An 18,963-nucleotide genomic window follows, 5' to 3' on the forward strand; every position below is an offset into this window, starting at 1 on the left:
ATCCTCTTGCAAAGTTCAATAATACAGTTGTGTTCGTTCACACGGCAATCTGTTTGTATTAGGGCCAGGTTCCAGCTCAGCCTCTCTTCCGTTTCAACGGATATTTCCCTTTAAAGGCAGTGGACACTATTGGTAATTACTCATAATTATTAGCATAAAACCTTTCTTGGTGACAAGTAATGGGGAGAGGTTGGTGGTATAAAACATTGTGAGAAACGGCTCCCTCTGAAGTGCCATAGTTTTGGAGAAAGAAGTAATTTTCCACGAATTTGATTTCGAGACCAGATTTAGAACTTGAGGTCTCGAAATCAAGCATCTAAAAGCACACAACTTCGTGTGACAAGGGTGTTTTTTCTTTCATTATTATCTCGCAACTTCGACGACCGATTGAGCTCAAATTTTGACAGGTTTGTTATTTTATGCATATATGTTGAGATACACCAAGTGAGAATACTGGTATTTAACAATTACCAACAGTGTCCAGTGTCTTTAAAGGCACTGAGCACTATTGGTAACTGCTCACTTGGTGTATCTTAACATATTAATATGGACAACAATTAATAACAAACCTTTCAAAAATTGGAATTCGATTGGTCATCGAAGTTGCGAGATAACAATGGAAAAAACACCCCTGTTACACGAAATTATTGTGTGCTCTCAGATGCAATATTGATTTCGGACCTCAAAATCTAATTCTGAGGTCTTGACATCAAATTCGTTTTTGTTTTCTCGAAACAACATTTCTTCAGAGGACGCCGTTTGCTCACAATGTTTTATAGCGCTTCATTGCTTGTTACCAAGAAAGTTTTTATGGTAACAATTATTTTGAGTAATTACCAACATACATGCCTTTAAATATCCAGGTCAGCTTTCAACGTATCAGGAAGAAAAACAAACTTAAATCTTTGATACCATTTATATAAAATATATTACAGTCCGGCTTTTGCTCATTTCAATGTATGCATTTCTACTCGATTAAGCAACGAGAACAAATCGTGGACTGTACTTTTGAGCAAAATGGGGTAGTTTATCCGTTCGCTCTTGAACGTTCTGATTATTAAGTCTCAGTTGAACTACAGGTTGAAGCATCTAGCTGAACCAAAACCCAAAATCCAAAACCATTCCTCACCCAAAGTATATCGAAGTCTTATACAGCGAACGTATCTACTAAACAAGGGTCTCAAGGCGCTGAGTACATATAAACTTTTAGAAAGATAGGTTATTGCAGTGATGGATTCTGAGACCCAATTATGTAGCACTTAAAAGGGTTTAGAAGGTGCTACGGCGCATGAAGCAGCCACAGCCAGGAACACCGGGGCGAACCCCTTCTCTTTTCTATAAGTGCACTGGGTTATTTTACATGCGTTACACAACACATGGGACCAACGGCTTTACGTCCCATCCGAAGGACGAAGAAATGGTAAAGTGTCTTGCTTAAGGACACAAGTGTCACGGCTGGGGATTCGAACCCACACTCTGCTGATCAGAAAGACCAGAGTTTGAATTCGGTGCTCTTAACCGCTCGGCCACGACACTTCCACAAAGTACAAGAGTCTGGTTGAAGGTCGCTCCCGCGCCAACCTCTACCTAGTACCAAGTTCCTGACTAAGCCTCTGTTCCGTTTCAATTGACATTTCCCTTAAAAATCCAGGTCAGCTTAACTGCGTACCAGGAAGAAAAACAACTCAAATCATTTGTAACATTTTAAATATAAATAGGTTACATACAGGCTCTGCCTTATTTCCAAGTAAACATTTTGGTATAGCAATAACAACGATACAAAGTCAAGTTGAAGGTTGAGCACAATGGCGTTGTTTATCCATTCGCTCTTGATCGTTCTTATCATGAAAGCTCAAGTTGAACTACATGTTGAAGCATCCAGCAATCTGAGAATGGTTTCATGTGATGTCGATACAAGTAGTAAGGTAGACGAGTTGAGGGTAATAGTAGAAAACTACCTCGTCATTCTTGACGATGAAGTCAGAAACACACAAGATCTGGTGAAAGAGTTGCAGGGTGCAGTATCGACCAACCAAGAAACGGCCACAGCTGAGCTAGAGGAAACGCGACGTATGGTTGGCGAGTTGCAGACTGCAGTATCGACCAACCAAGAAACGGCCACCGCTGAGCAAGAGGAAACGCGACGTATGGTTGGCGAGTTGCAGACTGCAGTATCGACCAACCAAGAAACGGCCAATGCTGGGCTAGAGGAAACGCGACGTATGGTTGGCGAGTTGCAGGTTGCAGCATCGACCAACCAAGAAACGGCCACCGCTGAGCAAGTGGAAACACGACGTATGGTTAGTGAGTTGCAAGTTACAGTATCGACCAGCCAAGAAAAGGTATCTGTCGAACTAAGAAACACAACACTTCAGTTAAAAGAAACGAGACGTCAACTGGGAGTCATGGAGCGTCAGATGGTAGAGCTCCAGGAGTCAGTGTCTGCATTAAAGGCAGTGACCACTATTGGTAATTACTCAAAATAATTGTTCGCATAAAAAGTAACTTGGTAATGAGCAATAGAGAGCTGTTTATTGTGCAAAACATTGTGAGAAACGGCTCCCTCTGAAGTAACGTAGTTTTTGAGAAAGAAGTAATTTTCCACGAATTTGATTTCGAGACCTCAGAATTAGATTTGAGGTACCAAAATCAAGCATCTGAAAGCACACAACTTTGTGTGACAAGTGTTTTTTTTCTTCTTCCTTTATTATCTCGCAACTTCGACAACCAAATGAGTTCAAAGTTTCACAGGTGTGTTATATTGTAAATATGTTGAGATACAACATGTGAGAAGACTGGTCCTTGATAATTATACCAAAGGTGTCCAGTGTCTTTCACGAAACCCAGAAATTGTAGGTTTTATTTGTTTGAAATCGTGGTTAAGCACACAACACTACCTTTTCACATTCAAGGTTATTTGTGAACCGTTAAATTAAGTGTAACTAACTTTGAAGAGCAGAACTATAAGGGATGGCGTTGTACCAATGGCTGTACCACAGTATCGGCGTCCATCTTTAATGCCAAACAATGGACTCTTAGTTGCATGCGTGTACGCAGGAACACGCAACTCTCAGTCAACCAATCCATGGCTCTTCTATGACCCCAGTGACGTCATTTGTAAATGGGTCTATTCAATCACCATTTAAAACTAACTTGCCCTCCCTCTTCCGATAGTAAGCATCACACCTAAATGTTTATTAAAGTCACCTGGAAGTGGTATTTTATCAAAATAAAGCTTTTGTCACTAATATATGTGTTTTGATGAGTGGAATGTGAATAAACAATTAACTAAGGTTTAAAAAAAATCAGTTCTTATGTTATTTACAAATTTAAGAGTAGACCCCGACCCGAGAGGGCGCTGTTCGTGTCGTCAATCGAGGCAGCCTTTGCCTGTAATGCGTAGAGTAAACACAATTGCAAAGTACATGTACGGACCAAGTCGTGAGTTTGTACGTTTCAAAAAAACGTGTGTTTACTATACGCATTGCAGGCAAAGTCTGCCTCGATTGACGTCACAAAAGGGGTAGGCGGAGTCAGCCCCCAAACAACTTTATATATTTTTTAAACATATAAATCGTCACAAACAATTACTAAAAAAATTGTTTTATTGTTCGTAAGCATTATACTCTTATGTTTGAAAGAAACAAATTCTATTTTTAGGTGACTTTAAAAACATGCATGTAAATTTACTCGTCCGAACTCAGTGCTGGAATATACAATTCGTTGCTTTATAGAGGGATGAAGTAAATGAATCTCATTTTAATCTTGTCCCAGTATTCTGTTTTCATGGCATACTAAAATTATCATCTCATTTCTAATAATAAGGAGCCACAGATTGTTCCGACATTCTCGCAAGAGGTGAGGCACGCAGTGGCGTTTACGTCGTGAAGCCAGACACCGATACGGCATTCGAGGTGTACTGTGATATGGAGACAGACAGCGGAGGCTGGACGGTAAGACAAAAGTTAGAACTTCCCAAACAAATTTGAGCACTTTATTTTTTTTTAAAGGATTTGGGTACTTTTTGAAAATGTCCATAGATTTACATTAAACTTACAGGGTTTGAAGATAATGATAGTGGAAAGCTTCCCTTCGAATATTACTTACTGAGGTGCTGTAGTTTTTGAAAAATGAGTAAAACAATGTCATGAAAGTATGTTTGTAAAATAATTGATTAAAATAATTTTTTTCTTATGAAAAGAAAATTATTTACATGACATTGTTTTACTCATTTCCCCAAAACTACAGCACCTCAGCACGTAATATTTTCAGGGAAGCTTTCTACTATCATTATCTTCAAACTGTGTAAGTTGAGTGTTAATCTGTGGACATTGTGTTTTTTGTCCTACAAAAGTTACATAGACCCTTTAAGTGTGAAGCAATAATGCTATGTGAACACATAGCCATACAAAATGATGCGTGTTTCTTCGATAGGTTTTCCAGCGGCGCCAGGACGGTAGTGTAGATTTCTATTTGGACTTTGCCAACTACAGCCTGGGCTTTGGGAATCTAGAGGGAGAGTTTTGGCTCGGTAACGACTACTTGCACCGTCTGACCGCTCAGGGCGAGTACGAACTACGTGTGGATCTATCAAGCTTCGAGGAAGAATCCTCATATGCTGTCTATGACTCGTTCAGCATCGCCGATGCGAGTGACAACTTCAGGCTCTCTGTGGGAAGTTACTTAGGAAACGCAGGTATGTGGGAACTCTAAAACATGAATCTTATCGGGTAAACTCTGCCCAACACTGTTTGTATAAGTAATTGCTTGCTGAGTTTCCATGGATAACAGCAAAGCATAGAGCATCATTCACATTTCTAAATTATGGCACCATAGTCAGTCAGTTGAGCTACAGCCGACACTTAAGGCCCGGTCACACAGGCCCCGATAACGAGAACGATAACGAGAACGATAAAAATGCACGCCCTCGATTGGTTGAATGAGCGTGGGCGTATTCTGCGTGGAGCATTTCAACCAATCGAGGGCGTGCATTTTTATCTGACTCGTTATCGTTCTCGTTATCGGGGCCTGTGTGACCGGGCCTTTACTCGGCTGTTTTCCACGCATCCCGGTCCAGCATTAGCGTCCTAAGCTCAGTTGTTTCATGTTGTGTTGCGTTGCATAATAGCGGGGTATATTTTGTGGTTCATCAAATAATTATCGGTGCAATGCCGACCAAAGGAATAACCAGTATGTGTCAACCATTACAACCAGAGTTTAGAAATACATTAGGGTTAAACTTGTTTTTTGTTTTACTCTTTTCTCTTAAAATGGTGAACATTTACATAATTTCTCTCTGCTTTAGTTGATTAATTTGTTCAATAAACCACAGTTATTTGGTAAGTTATATGAGAAACAATTTTACAATTTAAAGTTACTTCCTGCTGAGCTTCACCTTATACACGTATGACTACGGCTACGTGTCTTATTTTTCAGGAGACTCGTTAATCCTCAGCAATCACCAGGCCTTTACGACCAAAGACCGAGACAACGATAGCTGGTATAAAAACTGTGCTGAGCATCGGTATGGAGCCTGGTGGTACGGCGGCTGTGGCTACTCCAATTTGAACGGGAGATACTTCAATGTGGCCACTTACAATAGGCAAGGAATTACATGGTTTACCTTTTCAGATTTCATCTCACTTAAAACTACTGAGATGAAAATCAGAAGTAAAGTTTAGTTCTTAAAGGAACGTTACAGAATTGGTAAGAAACAAAAATCGTGAAGATCACAGATTTACATAAAACTTACAGTGTTTAATGATGATGATAGTTGAAAACATCTCTTGAAATATTTCTGTCTGAAATGTCATACTTGATGAGAAATAAATAATCTAACTTCGCGTTTGGAGTTTTTCGCATCGATGCAATGCAAAATTTTTAATCAGTTTTTCACTATTCTCTCGTGACCCAGACGGCCGATCGATCTCAATCTTCTACAGTTTGTCAGTTTATGTATGTGGTGGATTTCATAAATAAATAAATGAAGTGTTACACTGCCAGCAACTGTTTTGTTACCAAAAACTAACTCTGTCATGTTCCTTTAATAAGGTGAAAAACATTGTATTAAGCTACAAAATAGTAACACCTCCTTAAAGATACCTGACACTATTGGTGATTGTCAAAGACCAGTCTTCTCGCTTGGTGCATCTCAACATATGCATAAAATATCAAACCTGTGAGAATTTGAGCTCAATCGGTCATCGAAGTTGCGAGAAAAAACAAAAACATTGTCCAAAAAACTATGTCACACGAAGTTGTGTGCTTTGAGATGCTTGATTTCGAGACCTCAAATTCTAAATCTAAGGTCTCGAAATCAAATTCGTTGAAAATTACTTCTTTCTCGAAAACTATGTTACTTCAGAGGGAGCCGTTTCTCACAATTTTTTATACCATCAACCTCTCCCTATTACTCGTTACCAAGTGAGGTTTTATGCTAATAATTATTTTGAGTAATTACCAATATTGTCTACCGCTTTTAAAAATCACCTGATCACTTTATCTTATATCATTTACAGTAAAGTTACAATAAAGAACCTGTATGATTAAACCTAAAAAAAAATCAAATATTTGAACAAATTGATGTGAATTAATTTTGTAATGCAATAGACAAAATGACACGTGACTGTAGAGTTCGTGACGTTCAGTACAACAAACAAATAAACTGCATTGTCATGCCTAACTTCCTTGTCTATTTATTTTGTCAATCTGTATGAGAACACTCTTACTTATCCGGGTCTGGCCCAAGTCCAAAACCAATCCTCGTGCAAAGTACAGGAATATTATAGTTGAGGTCGTTCACACGGCAATATGTTTGTATAAGGGCCAAGTTCCGGCTCAGCCTCTCTTCCGTTTCAACGGATATTTCCCTTTAAAGGCAGTGGACACTATTGGTAAATACTCAAAATAATTATTAGCATAAAACCTTTCTTGGTGACAAGTAATAAGGAGAGGTTGATAGTAGAGAACATTGTATGAAACGGCTCCCGCTGAAGTGCCATAGTTTTGGAGAAAGAAGTAATTTTCCACGAATTTGATTTCGAGACCAGATTTAGAACTTGAGGTCTCGAAATCAAGCATCTAAAAGCACACAACTTCGTGTGACAAGGGTGTTTTTTCTTTCATTATTATCTCGCAACTTCGACGACCCATTGAGCTCAAATTTTCACAGGTTTGTTATTTTATGCATATGTAGAGATACACCAAGTGCGAATACTGGTATTTAACAATTACCAATAGTGTCCAGTGTCTTTAAAGGCACTGAGCACTATTGGTAACTGCTCACTTGATGTATCTTAACATAATATGGACCTTTTAAGAATTCGATTGGTCATCGAAGTTGCGAGATAACAATGGAAAAAACACCCCTGTCACACGAAATTATTGTGTGCTCTCAGATGCAATATTGATTTCGGACCTCAAAATCTAATTCTAAGGTCTTGACATCAAATTCATTTTTGTTTTCTCGAAACAACGTTACTTCAGTGGACGCCGTTTTCTCACAGTGTTTTATAGCGCTTCATTGCTTGTTACCAAGAAAGTTTTTATGGTAACAATTATTTTGAGTAATTACCAACATACATGCCTTTAAATATCCAGGTCAGCTTTCAGCGTATCAGGAAGAAAAACAAACTTAAATTTTCGATACCATTTATATAAAATATATACAGTCCGGCTTTTGCTCATTTCAATGTATGCATTTCTACTCGATTAAGCAACGAGAACAAATTGTGGACTGTACTTTTGAGCAAAATGGGGTAATTTATCCGTTCGCTCTTGATCGTTCTGATTATTAAGTCTCAGTTGAACTACAGGTTGAAGCATCTAGCTGAACCAAAACCCAAAATCCAAAACCATTCCTCACCCAAAGTATATCGAAGTCTTATACAGCGAACGTATCTACTAAACAAGGGACTCAAGGCGCTGAGTACATGTAAACTTTTAGAAAGATAGGTTATTGCAGTGATGGATTCTGAGACCCAATTATGTAGCACTTAAAAGGGTTTACAAGGTGCTACGGCGCATGAAGCAGCCACAACCAGGAACTACCGGGCGAACCCCTTCTCTTTTCTATAAGTGCACTGGGTTATTTTACATGCGTTACACCTCTACCTAGTACCAAGTTCCTGACTAAGCCTCTGTTCCGTTTCAATTGACATTTCCCTTAAAAATCCAGGTCAGCTTAACTGAGTATCAGGACGAAAAAAACAAACTCAAATCATGGGTCACATGCGGGGGGGGGGAGTCTCCTGCCACCCGGCTTAGCCAATACCCTTGTCAGAGTCGTCATATTGCTGACAAAAGCCACAAGCAAAGTGCAACTGCGGTGAAGGAAGGAATTAAGTTCAAAATTCTCCTGTACGTTTTTAAATCCTTCTAATAGGGGACTTTGGAACGCTAGGTGGCAGTAGACTTTCAGATAAATGTCTATTGTTCACGTAGTTCTGAGTATGCGCCCATAACCAAGAACATGGGATTTACCTGGAAGTCTGCTGCCCTTCTAGAGCATTCCAAAAGTCTCCCATGCAATCCCTTAGTTACATTTCGGACCTCTTCGTTAAATAATTACAGTTGGGCCTGGAGGTCGTCGGGGACTTCGTTCCTCTCCAGGGGTCAATTTGATAGAGCTGCTTTTAAATAAAACACACACATTTTTTGCTATAAGCATAACAAATTATTATGCTTATTATTCGCTCCAGTTTGTATTGCCATTAATCCGGAGGTCGTTGGCTCGAATCCGACTTTAGTAAATTCTTTGTTCAACCCCCAAAATAATAATAATTTAAAGAGTTACAGCCGAAACGTATACATTCTCTTCAAAATGAGTGTTACGGGTCTGGCCCAAGTCCGAAACAAATCCTCGTCCAAAGAGTCTGGTTGAAGGTTGTTCACACGGCAATCTGTTTTTATTAGGGCCAAGTTCCTGATTCAGCCTCTTTTCTGTTGTTACGGACAATTCCCTTAAGAATCCAGGTCAGCCTTCAGCGCATCAGGAAGAAAAACAACTTAAATGGTGGGTACAATTTATATAAAATAGATTCCAGTCGGGTCCTTGCTCATTTCCATAAATGCATTTCTGCTCGATTTAGAAACGAGAACAAATCGTGTGCTGTTTTTGAAAGTTGAGCACAATGGCGTTGTTTATCCATTCGCTCTTGATCGTTCTGATCATGAAGTCTCACGTTGAATTACAAGTTGGAGGATCTCGAAACCAGAGAACTGTTTCATGTGATGTAGATACAAGTAGTAAGGTAGATGAGTTGAGGCTTATTGTAGAAAACTACCTAGTCATTCTTGACGATGAAGTCAGAAACACACAAGATCTGGTAAAAGAGTTGCAGTTTGCAGTATCGACAAACCAAGAAACAGCCACCGCTGAGCAAGAGAAAACACGTCAGTTGGTTAGTGGGTTGCAGGTTGCGGCATCAACTAACCAAGAAAGGGGCACCTCTGAGCACGAGGACACACGTCGTATGGTTAGTGAGTTACAGGTTGCAGTAGCGACCAACCAAGAAAGGGCCACCTCTGAGCAAGAGGAAACACGTCGTAGGGTTGGTGAGTTGCAGGTCGCAGTATCGACCAACCAAGAAACGGCCATCGCTGAGCAAGAGGAAACACGTCGTAGGGTTGGTGAGTTGCAGGTCGCAGTATCGACCAACCAAGAAACGGTCATCGCTGAGCAAGAGGAAACACGACGTATGGTTAGTGAGTTACAGGTTACAGTATCGACCAGCCAAGAAAAGGTATCTGCCGAACTAAGAAACACAACACTTCAGTTAAAAGAAACGAGACGTCAACTGGGAGTCATGGAGCGTCAGATGGTAGAGCTGCTGGAGTCAGTGTCTGCATTAAAGGCAGTGACCACTATTGGTAATTACTCAAAATAATTGTTCGCATAAAAACTAACTTGGTAATGAGCAATAGAAAAACTAACTTGGTAATGAGCAATAGAGAGCTGCTTATTGTAGAGTGTCATGGCCGAGTGGTTAAGAGCATCGAATTCAAGTTCTGGTGCGTTTTCACCGGAGTGTGGGTTCGAATCCCGGTCGTGACACTTGTGTCCTTGAGCAAGATACTTTACTATAATTGCTTCTCTTCACCCAGGGGAATAAATGGGTAGAGGTTGATACTGTGAATGAAAAAGCCTTTGGAGCGATATAAACTGTTGCCCAGGTTGTATACTCCCAAGGGAGCTGAGAAACATTAAAAAGGGATGTTATTGGCCCTATGACCAGGGAACTAATGTAAAGCGCTTAGAGAATTAAGTGTTAGTTATTAGGCGCTATATAAATCGAAAGTTATTATTATTATTATTATTATTATTATTATTATTATTATTATTATTATTATTATTATTATTATTATTATTATTATTATTATTATTATTATTATTATTATTATTATTATTATTATTATTATTATTATTATTATTATTATTATTATTATTATTATTATTATTATTATTATTATTATTATTATTATTATTATTATTATTATTATTATTATTATTATTATTATTATTATTATTATTATTATTATTATTATTATTATTATTATTATTATTATTATTATTATTATTATTATTATTATTATTATTATTATTATTATTATTATTATTATTATTATTATTATTATTATTATTATTATTATTATTATTATTATTATTATTATTATTATTATTATTATTATTATTATTATTATTATTATTATTATTATTATTATTATTATTATTATTATTATTATTATTATTATTATTATTATTATTATTATTATTATTATTATTATTATTATTATTATTATTATTATTATTATTATTATTATTATTATTATTATTATTATTATTATTATTATTATTATTATTATTATTATTATTATTATTATTATTATTATTATTATTATTATTATTATTATTATTATTATTATTATTATTATTATTATTATTATTATTATTATTATTATTATTATTATTATTATTATTATTATTATTATTATTATTATTATTATTATTATTATTATTATTATTATTATTATTATTATTATTATTATTATTATTATTATTATTATTATTATTATTATTATTATTATTATTATTATTATTATTATTATTATTATTATTATTATTATTATTATTATTATTATTATTATTATTATTATTATTATTATTATTATTATTATTATTATTATTATTATTATTATTATTATTATTATTATTATTATTATTATTATTATTATTATTATTATTATTATTATTATTATTATTATTATTATTATTATTATTATTATTATTATTATTATTATTATTATTATTATTATTATTATTATTATATAAAACATTGTGAGAAACGGCTCCCTCTGAAGTAACGTAGTTTTTGAGAAAGAAGTAATTTTCCACGAATTTGATTTCGAGACCTCAGAATTAGATTTGAGGTACCAAAATCAAGCATCTGAAAGCACACAACTTTGTGTGACAAGTGTTTTTTTTTTTCTTCCTTTATTATCTCGCAACTTCGACAACCAAATGAGTTCAAAGTTTCACAGGTGTGTTATACTGTAAATATGTTGAGATACAACATGTGAGAAGACTGGTCCTTGATAATTATACCAAAGGTGTCCAGTGTCTTTCACGAAACCCAGAAATTGTTGGTTTTATTTGTTTGAAATCGTGGTTAAACACAAGCACACAACACTACCTTTTTACATTCAAGGTTATTTGTGAACCGTTAAATTAAGTGTAACTAACTTTGAAGAGCAGAACTACAAAGGCCGAGTTATAGTCGGTCGCGCGATGGTCGGGCGTCGGAAATCTTGACGCGCGATCATAAAAAGACACGGTTTTTAGGCCTCAGTCTTAGGATTGCGCGCATGATTTCCGTCACGCGACCATCGCGCGACCGACTATAAACCGGCCTTAAAGGATGGCGTTGTACCAATGGCTGTACCACAGTATCGGCGTCCATCTTTAATGCCAAACAATGGACTCTTAGTTGCATGCGTGTACGCAGGAACACGCAACTCTCAGTCAACCAATCCATGGCTCTTCTATGATGACCCCAGTGACGTCATTTGTAAATGGGTCTATTCAATCACCATTTAAAACTAACTTGCCCTCCCTCTTCCGATAGTAAGCATCACACCTAAATGTTTATTAAAGTCACCTGGAAGTGGTATTTTATCAAAATAAAGCTTTTGTCACTAATATATGTGTTTTGATGAGTGGAATGTGAATAAACAGTTAACTAAGGTTTTAAAAAAATCAGTTCTTATGTTATTAACAAATTTAAGAGTAGACCCCGACCCGAGAGGGCGCTGTTCGTGACGTCAATCGAGGCAGCCTTTGCCTGTAATACGTAGAGTAAACACAATTGCAAAGTACATGTACGGACCAAGTCGTGAGTTTGTACGTTTAAAAAAAAACGTGTGTTTACTATACGCATTGCAGGCAAAGTCTGCCTCGATTGACGTCACAAAAGGGGTAGGCGGAGTCAGCCCCCAAACAACTTTATATATTTTTTAAACATATAAATCGTCACAAACAATTACTAAAAAAATTGTTTTATTGTTCGTAAGCATTATACTCTTATGTTTGAAAGAAAAAAAAAATCTATTTCCAGGTGACTTTAAAAACATGCATGTAAATTTACTCGTCCGAACTCAGTGCTGGAACATACAATTCGTTGTTTCATAGAGGGATGTGGTAAATGGTTCTCGTTTTAGTCTTGTCCCAGTATTCTGTTTTCATTGCATACTAAAATTGTCATCTCATTTCTAATAATAAGGAGCCAAAGATTGCTCCGACATTCTCGCAAGAGGTGAGGCATGCAGTGGCGTTTACGTCGTGAAGCCAGACTGCGGTAGGACATTCAATGTGTACTGTGATATGGAGACAGACGGCGGAGGCTGGACGGTAAGACAACAATTAGAACTTCCCAACTAAATCCGAGCGCATTATATTTTTTGGTACTTTTTCAAAATGTCCATAGATTAACATTAAACTTACATTGTTTGAAGATAATGATAGTGGAAAGCTTCCCTTCGAATATTTTACTTACTGAGGTGCTGTAGTTTTTGAGAAATGAGTAAAACAATGTCATGAAAATATATTTGTAAATGATTAAAATAATTTTTTTCTCATGAGACGAAATTATTTTCATGACATTGTTTTACTCATTTCCCCAAAACTACAGCACCTCAGCACGTAATATTTTCAGGGAAGTTTTCTACTATCATTATCTTTAACTGTGTAAGTTGAGTGTTAATCTGTGGACATTGTGTTTTTTGTCCTACAAAAGTTACATAGACCATTTATTAAAGTATAAAACAATAATGCTATGTGAACACATAGCCATTCAAAATGATGTGTGTTTCTTCGATAGGTTTTCCAGCGGCGCCAGGACGGTAGTGTAGATTTCTATTTGGACTTTGCCAACTACAGCCTGGGCTTTGGGAATCTAGAGGGAGAGTTTTGGCTCGGTAACGACTACTTGCACCGTCTGACCGCTCAGGGCGAGTACGAACTACGTGTAGATCTCTCAAGCCTCGACGGCAGAACCGGTTATGCCGTCTATGACTCGTTTAGAATCGCCAATGTAAGTGACCACTACAGACTAACCCTGGGAAGTTACTCAGGAACCGCAGGTAAGCTGTTATAGGTGGAGAGACACCGTCTTGCTAAAGTGCTATTCACGCGACAGCAATTTAACTAGGATCCCTTGCTTTATTTTAGCATTGTTGTAAAATGTAGCAATGATTTACAAGATTTTGCATGAGAACTTCGACATGCCGAACAATGTGTCCTTTCACACGAGGTACAATTTGTAAAGTTAATATAACCATGCTACAATTTAGCAAGGGACCCTTGCTAAGTTGCTGTCGTGTGAAGGGGCTTAAGGGTAAACTCTGCCTATCGTTGCGACCGACCAGTTTATATTGCTTTTATAAGCCACTGACTTTGTATAATTGTCCACAGAAGAAATTTAGCGTGCTTTCTATGCACCGTTCATTTGATTTGATAATTCCAACATCATTCATATTAGACATTGCTTCATCAAATATGTTGGTATGACACTGCTCTAGAATTGCAAAGGTCGTGGGTTCGAATCCCACCCGAGTAAAATGCCTGTGATTTTTTTCACAGGACTCGGGAAAGTACTGAGTATACAGTGCTACACACATCGGTGTATATGGGTATAAAAAAAAAATAAAAAATTAATATTCATCAAATATTGGTATACACATATTGACTGGCAACGAGGTAACTAGTATACGTTTATTCCCACGAGGGACTATGAGGGAAATAGGCCCCTCTTCTGGTCACTCACAGGCCCGAGGGGGAATAGACGTGCACTAGTTACCGAATTATGCCAGTCAATATGTGTTTTATAACACAGCCCGGTTTTAAATGTCAAATAAGAACAGAAAAAGGAGTTTTGTAGTTGTTGTTCACGGTTCAAGTCAAAAGAGGGCGCTGTTACCGCGGGCACTATTTGCAAAGACTAGTGCCCGCTCTAATACTATTCCCGCAAAACACGCGCGCGCGTTCACTAGCCTATATTAGTTCATCCCACGTGACCGTGTTTCAGCCAAACATTTCAATGTAATATAATGCCGACCAAAGGATTAACCAATACGTCTCAAGCATAAAAACCATAGAGCCCGTAACTATAGACGATGTGACCTCTGACGTCACACAAAAACCATACATGATTCGCGCGCATACCGCCGGGTAAAACCTTTGTGTTTTGGTAGCCAGCTAGAAAGTGTACGCAATTTTACTGTGACTGCGCAACTCAGTGCCCGGCGAAACATGACGTATAGAGTGTTTTGTCAACAGAGGGCGGTTTGAATGTAAACATAGGTCACATCGTCTATAGAAATGTGTTTAGATTGTGAAAACTCTCGACTTGTCTATCCGGCCGCATGGAGTTTAAAGTAGCGGACGGTCTCGGACGCTTTTCTGTGATCAACTCGACCGATCCGGGCAACATGTTTCTTTAATGTTTTTCTGTCACAAATTTGTTGCTTGTGTGTTTATACATCTGATATTTCATTTTTTTCTTTTAATATAATAGTAAAGTTTTAAATCCGTGAATAAAATGTTACTCCTTCCCCGATATCTATTTGTTCCTAAACCAACACTTTCTTGATATACCAACTTGATCGTACCAAATGTGAGAGTGGTTCTGCTACCACTTGCTATCCCTCATGTACTATTTTTGGTATTCATGGAATGTTTTGTACCATGAATTCACAACATGGCTTGAAGTTATGCAAATTAAATACGCGCGTAAACAAACAAAGAGGGCGCTATAGTGTGGGCAATGACGCGTGGCGGCGCTGTAAAATAATGTAAACAATGACTCGCCTGGTGCGTCGCGATCGCAAGTGCATCGCCGTGCTATATTTCTATGTGCATGGAAAATAAGACAATAATTATGTTTTTACAAGTGCCTGGCAGCGAAGATTAACAAGTCTGGCTGGTCACATTTACCTCCTGCCAAGATCACCTTTACACGTATGACCACGTGTGTTATTTTTGTTTTCAGGTGATTCGCTAGCCTTCCAAAGAAACCGGCCATTTTCGACCAAAGACAGAAACACAAATGACTGGTCTGGTTTTAACTGTGCCGAGCGTTACCATGGAGCCTGGTGGTACTATGGCTGTTACCATTCCAATTTGAACGGGAGGTACTTCACATGGACCGTGTATGATAGGAGAGGAATTATATGGAATGACTTCCCGGCCCCGGACGACCGATCATCACTCAAAACTACTGAGATGAAAATCAGAAGGATTTGTGTTCGTACGTAGTTAATTTATTAATAGGGAGGTTTAGCTGCACGTTCCGCGTTAACGTGAAAGTGAGCGCCAGAAAATTGTGTCGTTTAATTCTTACGTTTTTAGCATACGTGAAATTACCATTTTTCACGTCAGGTACGTGCGTGCGCGCAGATGTCGTGTATAAGCTTGCCATAAGCCCAAAGTGGCGACGTAGGAAACAACACAATTGTGCTACGTTCACGTCCACATATTTGCTAGCGTAACGTGCTGCTAAACATCGCTAATAACATACAATGAAACGTGTGTAACGTTGCGTCAATTACTCGCGTTTTATTCACGTGATTAAAACGAGCAAAGCAACAGAGCTCTCGTGCAACGAGATCTCGCGTGAAATCATGACATCATATTATATAAATAGATATATACCCTTATACCATAGAGTTATAAACTGCGCCAATAAAGTATCTAAACACTTACAAATAGTCAGATTTATCGGAACCTGAATTAGTATGCCAAAGAATAATTATTCATTTCTATTCACCGTTAATTTCTGCACATTTTGACACATCTTATGTTGCGCTACGATGTTTTTGGGTGGATTTATGGGCACTTGAGTGGCTTAAGGTCGAATTTCAAAAGTTGCAAAAGCCCCTATTCACCCCAATTCCAGAAGGGAACTCACACAAGCCTCACACACAGACAAAATCAAGACAAAAGACACAAACTCGTTTCGTTTACTTGACCATGAAATTTATGGCCGTATCTTTAACTCTAAAACTGCTGATATCCTGTCCTCAATACTTGGTGTGTCCTCCATCATTGTTAACGGCAAGGAGTCGTCTTCTCATACTCCAAACGAGACATCTGATCTGTCCCTGGTCAATCCCCTGCCATTTCCTGATCAGGATGCGTCGCAATCCCTCGAGAGTGGTGTCAGGCTTGATGGACTTGTTCACTTTCTTCTGCTGCAGAAGTCACACTCGGGCGGCCACTCCTTGGCAGGTTGTCTACATTTCCCTGAGCTTGGTAGCCATTCCACCATTTTACTGACCGTCGCTGGTGACGTTCCAACTTGATGAGCTGCAGCTCGAATCGACATACCGGCTTCTATCAAACCAACGATCCGTCCTCTTTCCTGTTTGGTCAGTTGAGCCATCTTTCCTGTTATCTTGAAACACCTTTCCCTGTCTTACCATAATCAGGGATTCTGGCTCTTAACCCATTTTGTTGTATGCCTCCCATCTTTGACCCCTTTGCTTGGTTACTGACAATTATTGCTGATGTTCATCGCAACCGATTTATCCAAAACGCGACAAACAAATCGTTTATAAAGGGCGGGCAAAAGAAACGCTGATCTTACTCGTCACAATACAACGATTTAGCTTGAATAGGGGCTTTTGCAACTTTTGAAATTCGACCTTAAGCCACTCAAGTGTCCATAAATCCACTAAACAACATCGTAGCGCAACACAAGATGTGTCAAAATGTGCAGAAATTAACGGTGAATAGAAATGAATAATTATTTTTTGGCATACTATTTCAGGTTCCGATATATCTCACCATTTGTAAGTGTTTAGATACTTTATTGGCGCAGTTTATAATATAAGAACTAGAGGGCGCACTGGTGATGCTTCTTGCACAAACGCGACGGGACCGCAAGATGACAAGCGCGCCATTCTGCACGCGCGTAGAATATGAAATACACGTTTGAGTTTTTTTTATTGAACGCTCACGCGATGCTGTTTGTTCAACTTACAAAATGGCCGCACAAACACACGCTGTGAGATAGCTGTTTTGTCAACTTAGAAAATGGCCACCTGCTCGCATACCGGGGCGCGTATATAGGCCAGTGCGCGCTCTAGTTCTTATATATAACTCTATGTTACTAGCATACATTATTTTTGTTTGATATGAAAAGCATGACCAAGTTGGAGGCATCATGACAAAGGTCGTTATGTACAAGCGTGAAGGTATATGTTTTTTGAGTAATTGTTTGTAACGATTTATATGTACAAAAAAAATAGATAAAGTTGTTTGTGGGATGACTCCGCCTACCCCTTTTGTGACGTCAATCGAGGCAGACTTTGCCTCGATCGAACATTGAACAAACGTACGTGTAAGTACATGCAAGTCCTAGGTGTGAGTTTGTACGTTTCGAAAAAAGATTTATTTCTTGCATTTTTCCGGCAATGTCGACGACGTGTATTGCTGCTGATGTATTGCTGCTTGAGGCAGCAAAACAACTAAAAATGGGATCAGTTTGCAAAGTGGACCGGTCCGACGTCTTTTCCAGCGCTGTGCAGCAAACACTTCGAGAGGCCGTGCTTCAAATATCGCGCCTCGATTGACGTCATGAACAGCGCCATCTCGGGCGGGCCTACTTTTAAATTTGTTAATAAAACGGAAACTAGATTTTCAAAACACATATTTTGGTGACACAAGCTTTATCTTGACAAAATAATTCTTCCAGGTGACTTTAATCTAGACTAATAATTTAACGTTGTTCTATATTGGCAACCTAGGCAGTAACGATTGTATAATTAAGGCTCTCGGTTTTTACTCCATCGCCGTGCTTAATGGAAGAATATTTTTTGACAGACCTTCAAGTTGTGATGGCCGTGTGGATCGCACAATCAATACTTACAATACAATACTAAAACCGATGAGCGCTTCGCAAGTTTAGTCTTCCAGAAGACTTTTAAATTTACAGATAACTGGGATAACCCAGTTCAAGTAATCTGTTGTCGTATGCCAATCAATGTACGGAAAAACCTACACGGGTATTGGAACTCTACTTGTGTTGTTCATCGAACAATTAGTCTCATTTGATAAGGACGTCTGGGCCCAATTTCATGGCTCTGCTTACCGTAAGCTGCGTATTCCACGTTACTAGGCATTCTACACTTTAATACACAGCTAGCGCATAAATTCGGCGCTTGCAGGTAAGCGGCGAATTGTGATAGTAAGCACAGAATTCGAGGGCCCTGGTTTTTGACAGAGGGATATAATAGGTTGTCATGGTTCCATTATAATCGTAAAACAGTGGTCGCAGAACGTTCAAATCGATTTAAAAAAAGTGAAATCGCCTCATGTTCCTATTTTATTGAGCAGGTTAACGCCAGAACTCTTTAAGATACGTTTGACTTATAACTATTTTTGGAACAAGGTTGCTTTAATTGAAACAT

The 18,963-nt window shown here is 38.0% G+C and overlaps 2 protein-coding genes across 2 annotated transcripts; both read left to right on the forward strand.

Moving 5' to 3' along the window:
- The first annotated feature begins 1,760 nt into the window (after positions 1-1,760).
- On the forward strand, positions 1,761-6,641 carry LOC139943096 (angiopoietin-related protein 7-like). Its single transcript, XM_071939910.1, has 4 exons — positions 1,761-2,469; positions 3,826-3,953; positions 4,435-4,696; positions 5,437-6,641. The coding sequence occupies exons 1-4, from the start codon at positions 1,806-1,808 to the stop codon at positions 5,679-5,681; spliced, it is 1,299 nt and encodes a 432-aa protein (XP_071796011.1). The 5' UTR covers positions 1,761-1,805; the 3' UTR covers positions 5,682-6,641.
- A 2,490-nt stretch (positions 6,642-9,131) lies between these two features.
- LOC139943159 (uncharacterized) lies at positions 9,132-16,199 on the forward strand. Its single transcript, XM_071939981.1, has 4 exons — positions 9,132-9,870; positions 12,786-12,904; positions 13,374-13,635; positions 15,543-16,199. Exons 1-4 carry the CDS (start codon positions 9,132-9,134, stop codon positions 15,806-15,808), a joined length of 1,386 nt encoding a protein of 461 aa, XP_071796082.1. The 3' UTR covers positions 15,809-16,199.
- Positions 16,200-18,963: the final 2,764 nt, after the last annotated feature.

The sequence above is a fragment of the Asterias amurensis genome, chromosome 10 (genome assembly GCF_032118995.1).
Source record: "Asterias amurensis chromosome 10, ASM3211899v1".
Taxonomy (NCBI): domain Eukaryota; kingdom Metazoa; phylum Echinodermata; class Asteroidea; order Forcipulatida; family Asteriidae; genus Asterias; species Asterias amurensis.

What these genes read in the sequence shown, in the direction of transcription:
- LOC139943159 (XM_071939981.1), top strand. Translation starts at nt 9,132, where the DNA reads ATGGCGTTGTTTATCCATTCGCTCTTGATCGTTCTGATCATGAAGTCT. An exon ending in AAAGGCAGTGACCACTATTG is followed by an intron (nt 9,871 to 12,785) that starts GTAATTACTCAA and finishes AAGGAGCCAAAG; the next exon opens with ATTGCTCCGACATTCTCGCA. An exon ending in CAGACGGCGGAGGCTGGACG is followed by an intron (nt 12,905 to 13,373) that starts GTAAGACAACAA and finishes TTTCTTCGATAG; the next exon opens with GTTTTCCAGCGGCGCCAGGA.
- LOC139943096 (XM_071939910.1), top strand. Translation starts at nt 1,806, where the DNA reads ATGGCGTTGTTTATCCATTCGCTCTTGATCGTTCTTATCATGAAAGCT. An exon ending in AAAGGCAGTGACCACTATTG is followed by an intron (nt 2,470 to 3,825) that starts GTAATTACTCAA and finishes TCTAATAATAAG; the next exon opens with GAGCCACAGATTGTTCCGAC. An exon ending in AAGTTACTTAGGAAACGCAG is followed by an intron (nt 4,697 to 5,436) that starts GTATGTGGGAAC and finishes CTTATTTTTCAG; the next exon opens with GAGACTCGTTAATCCTCAGC.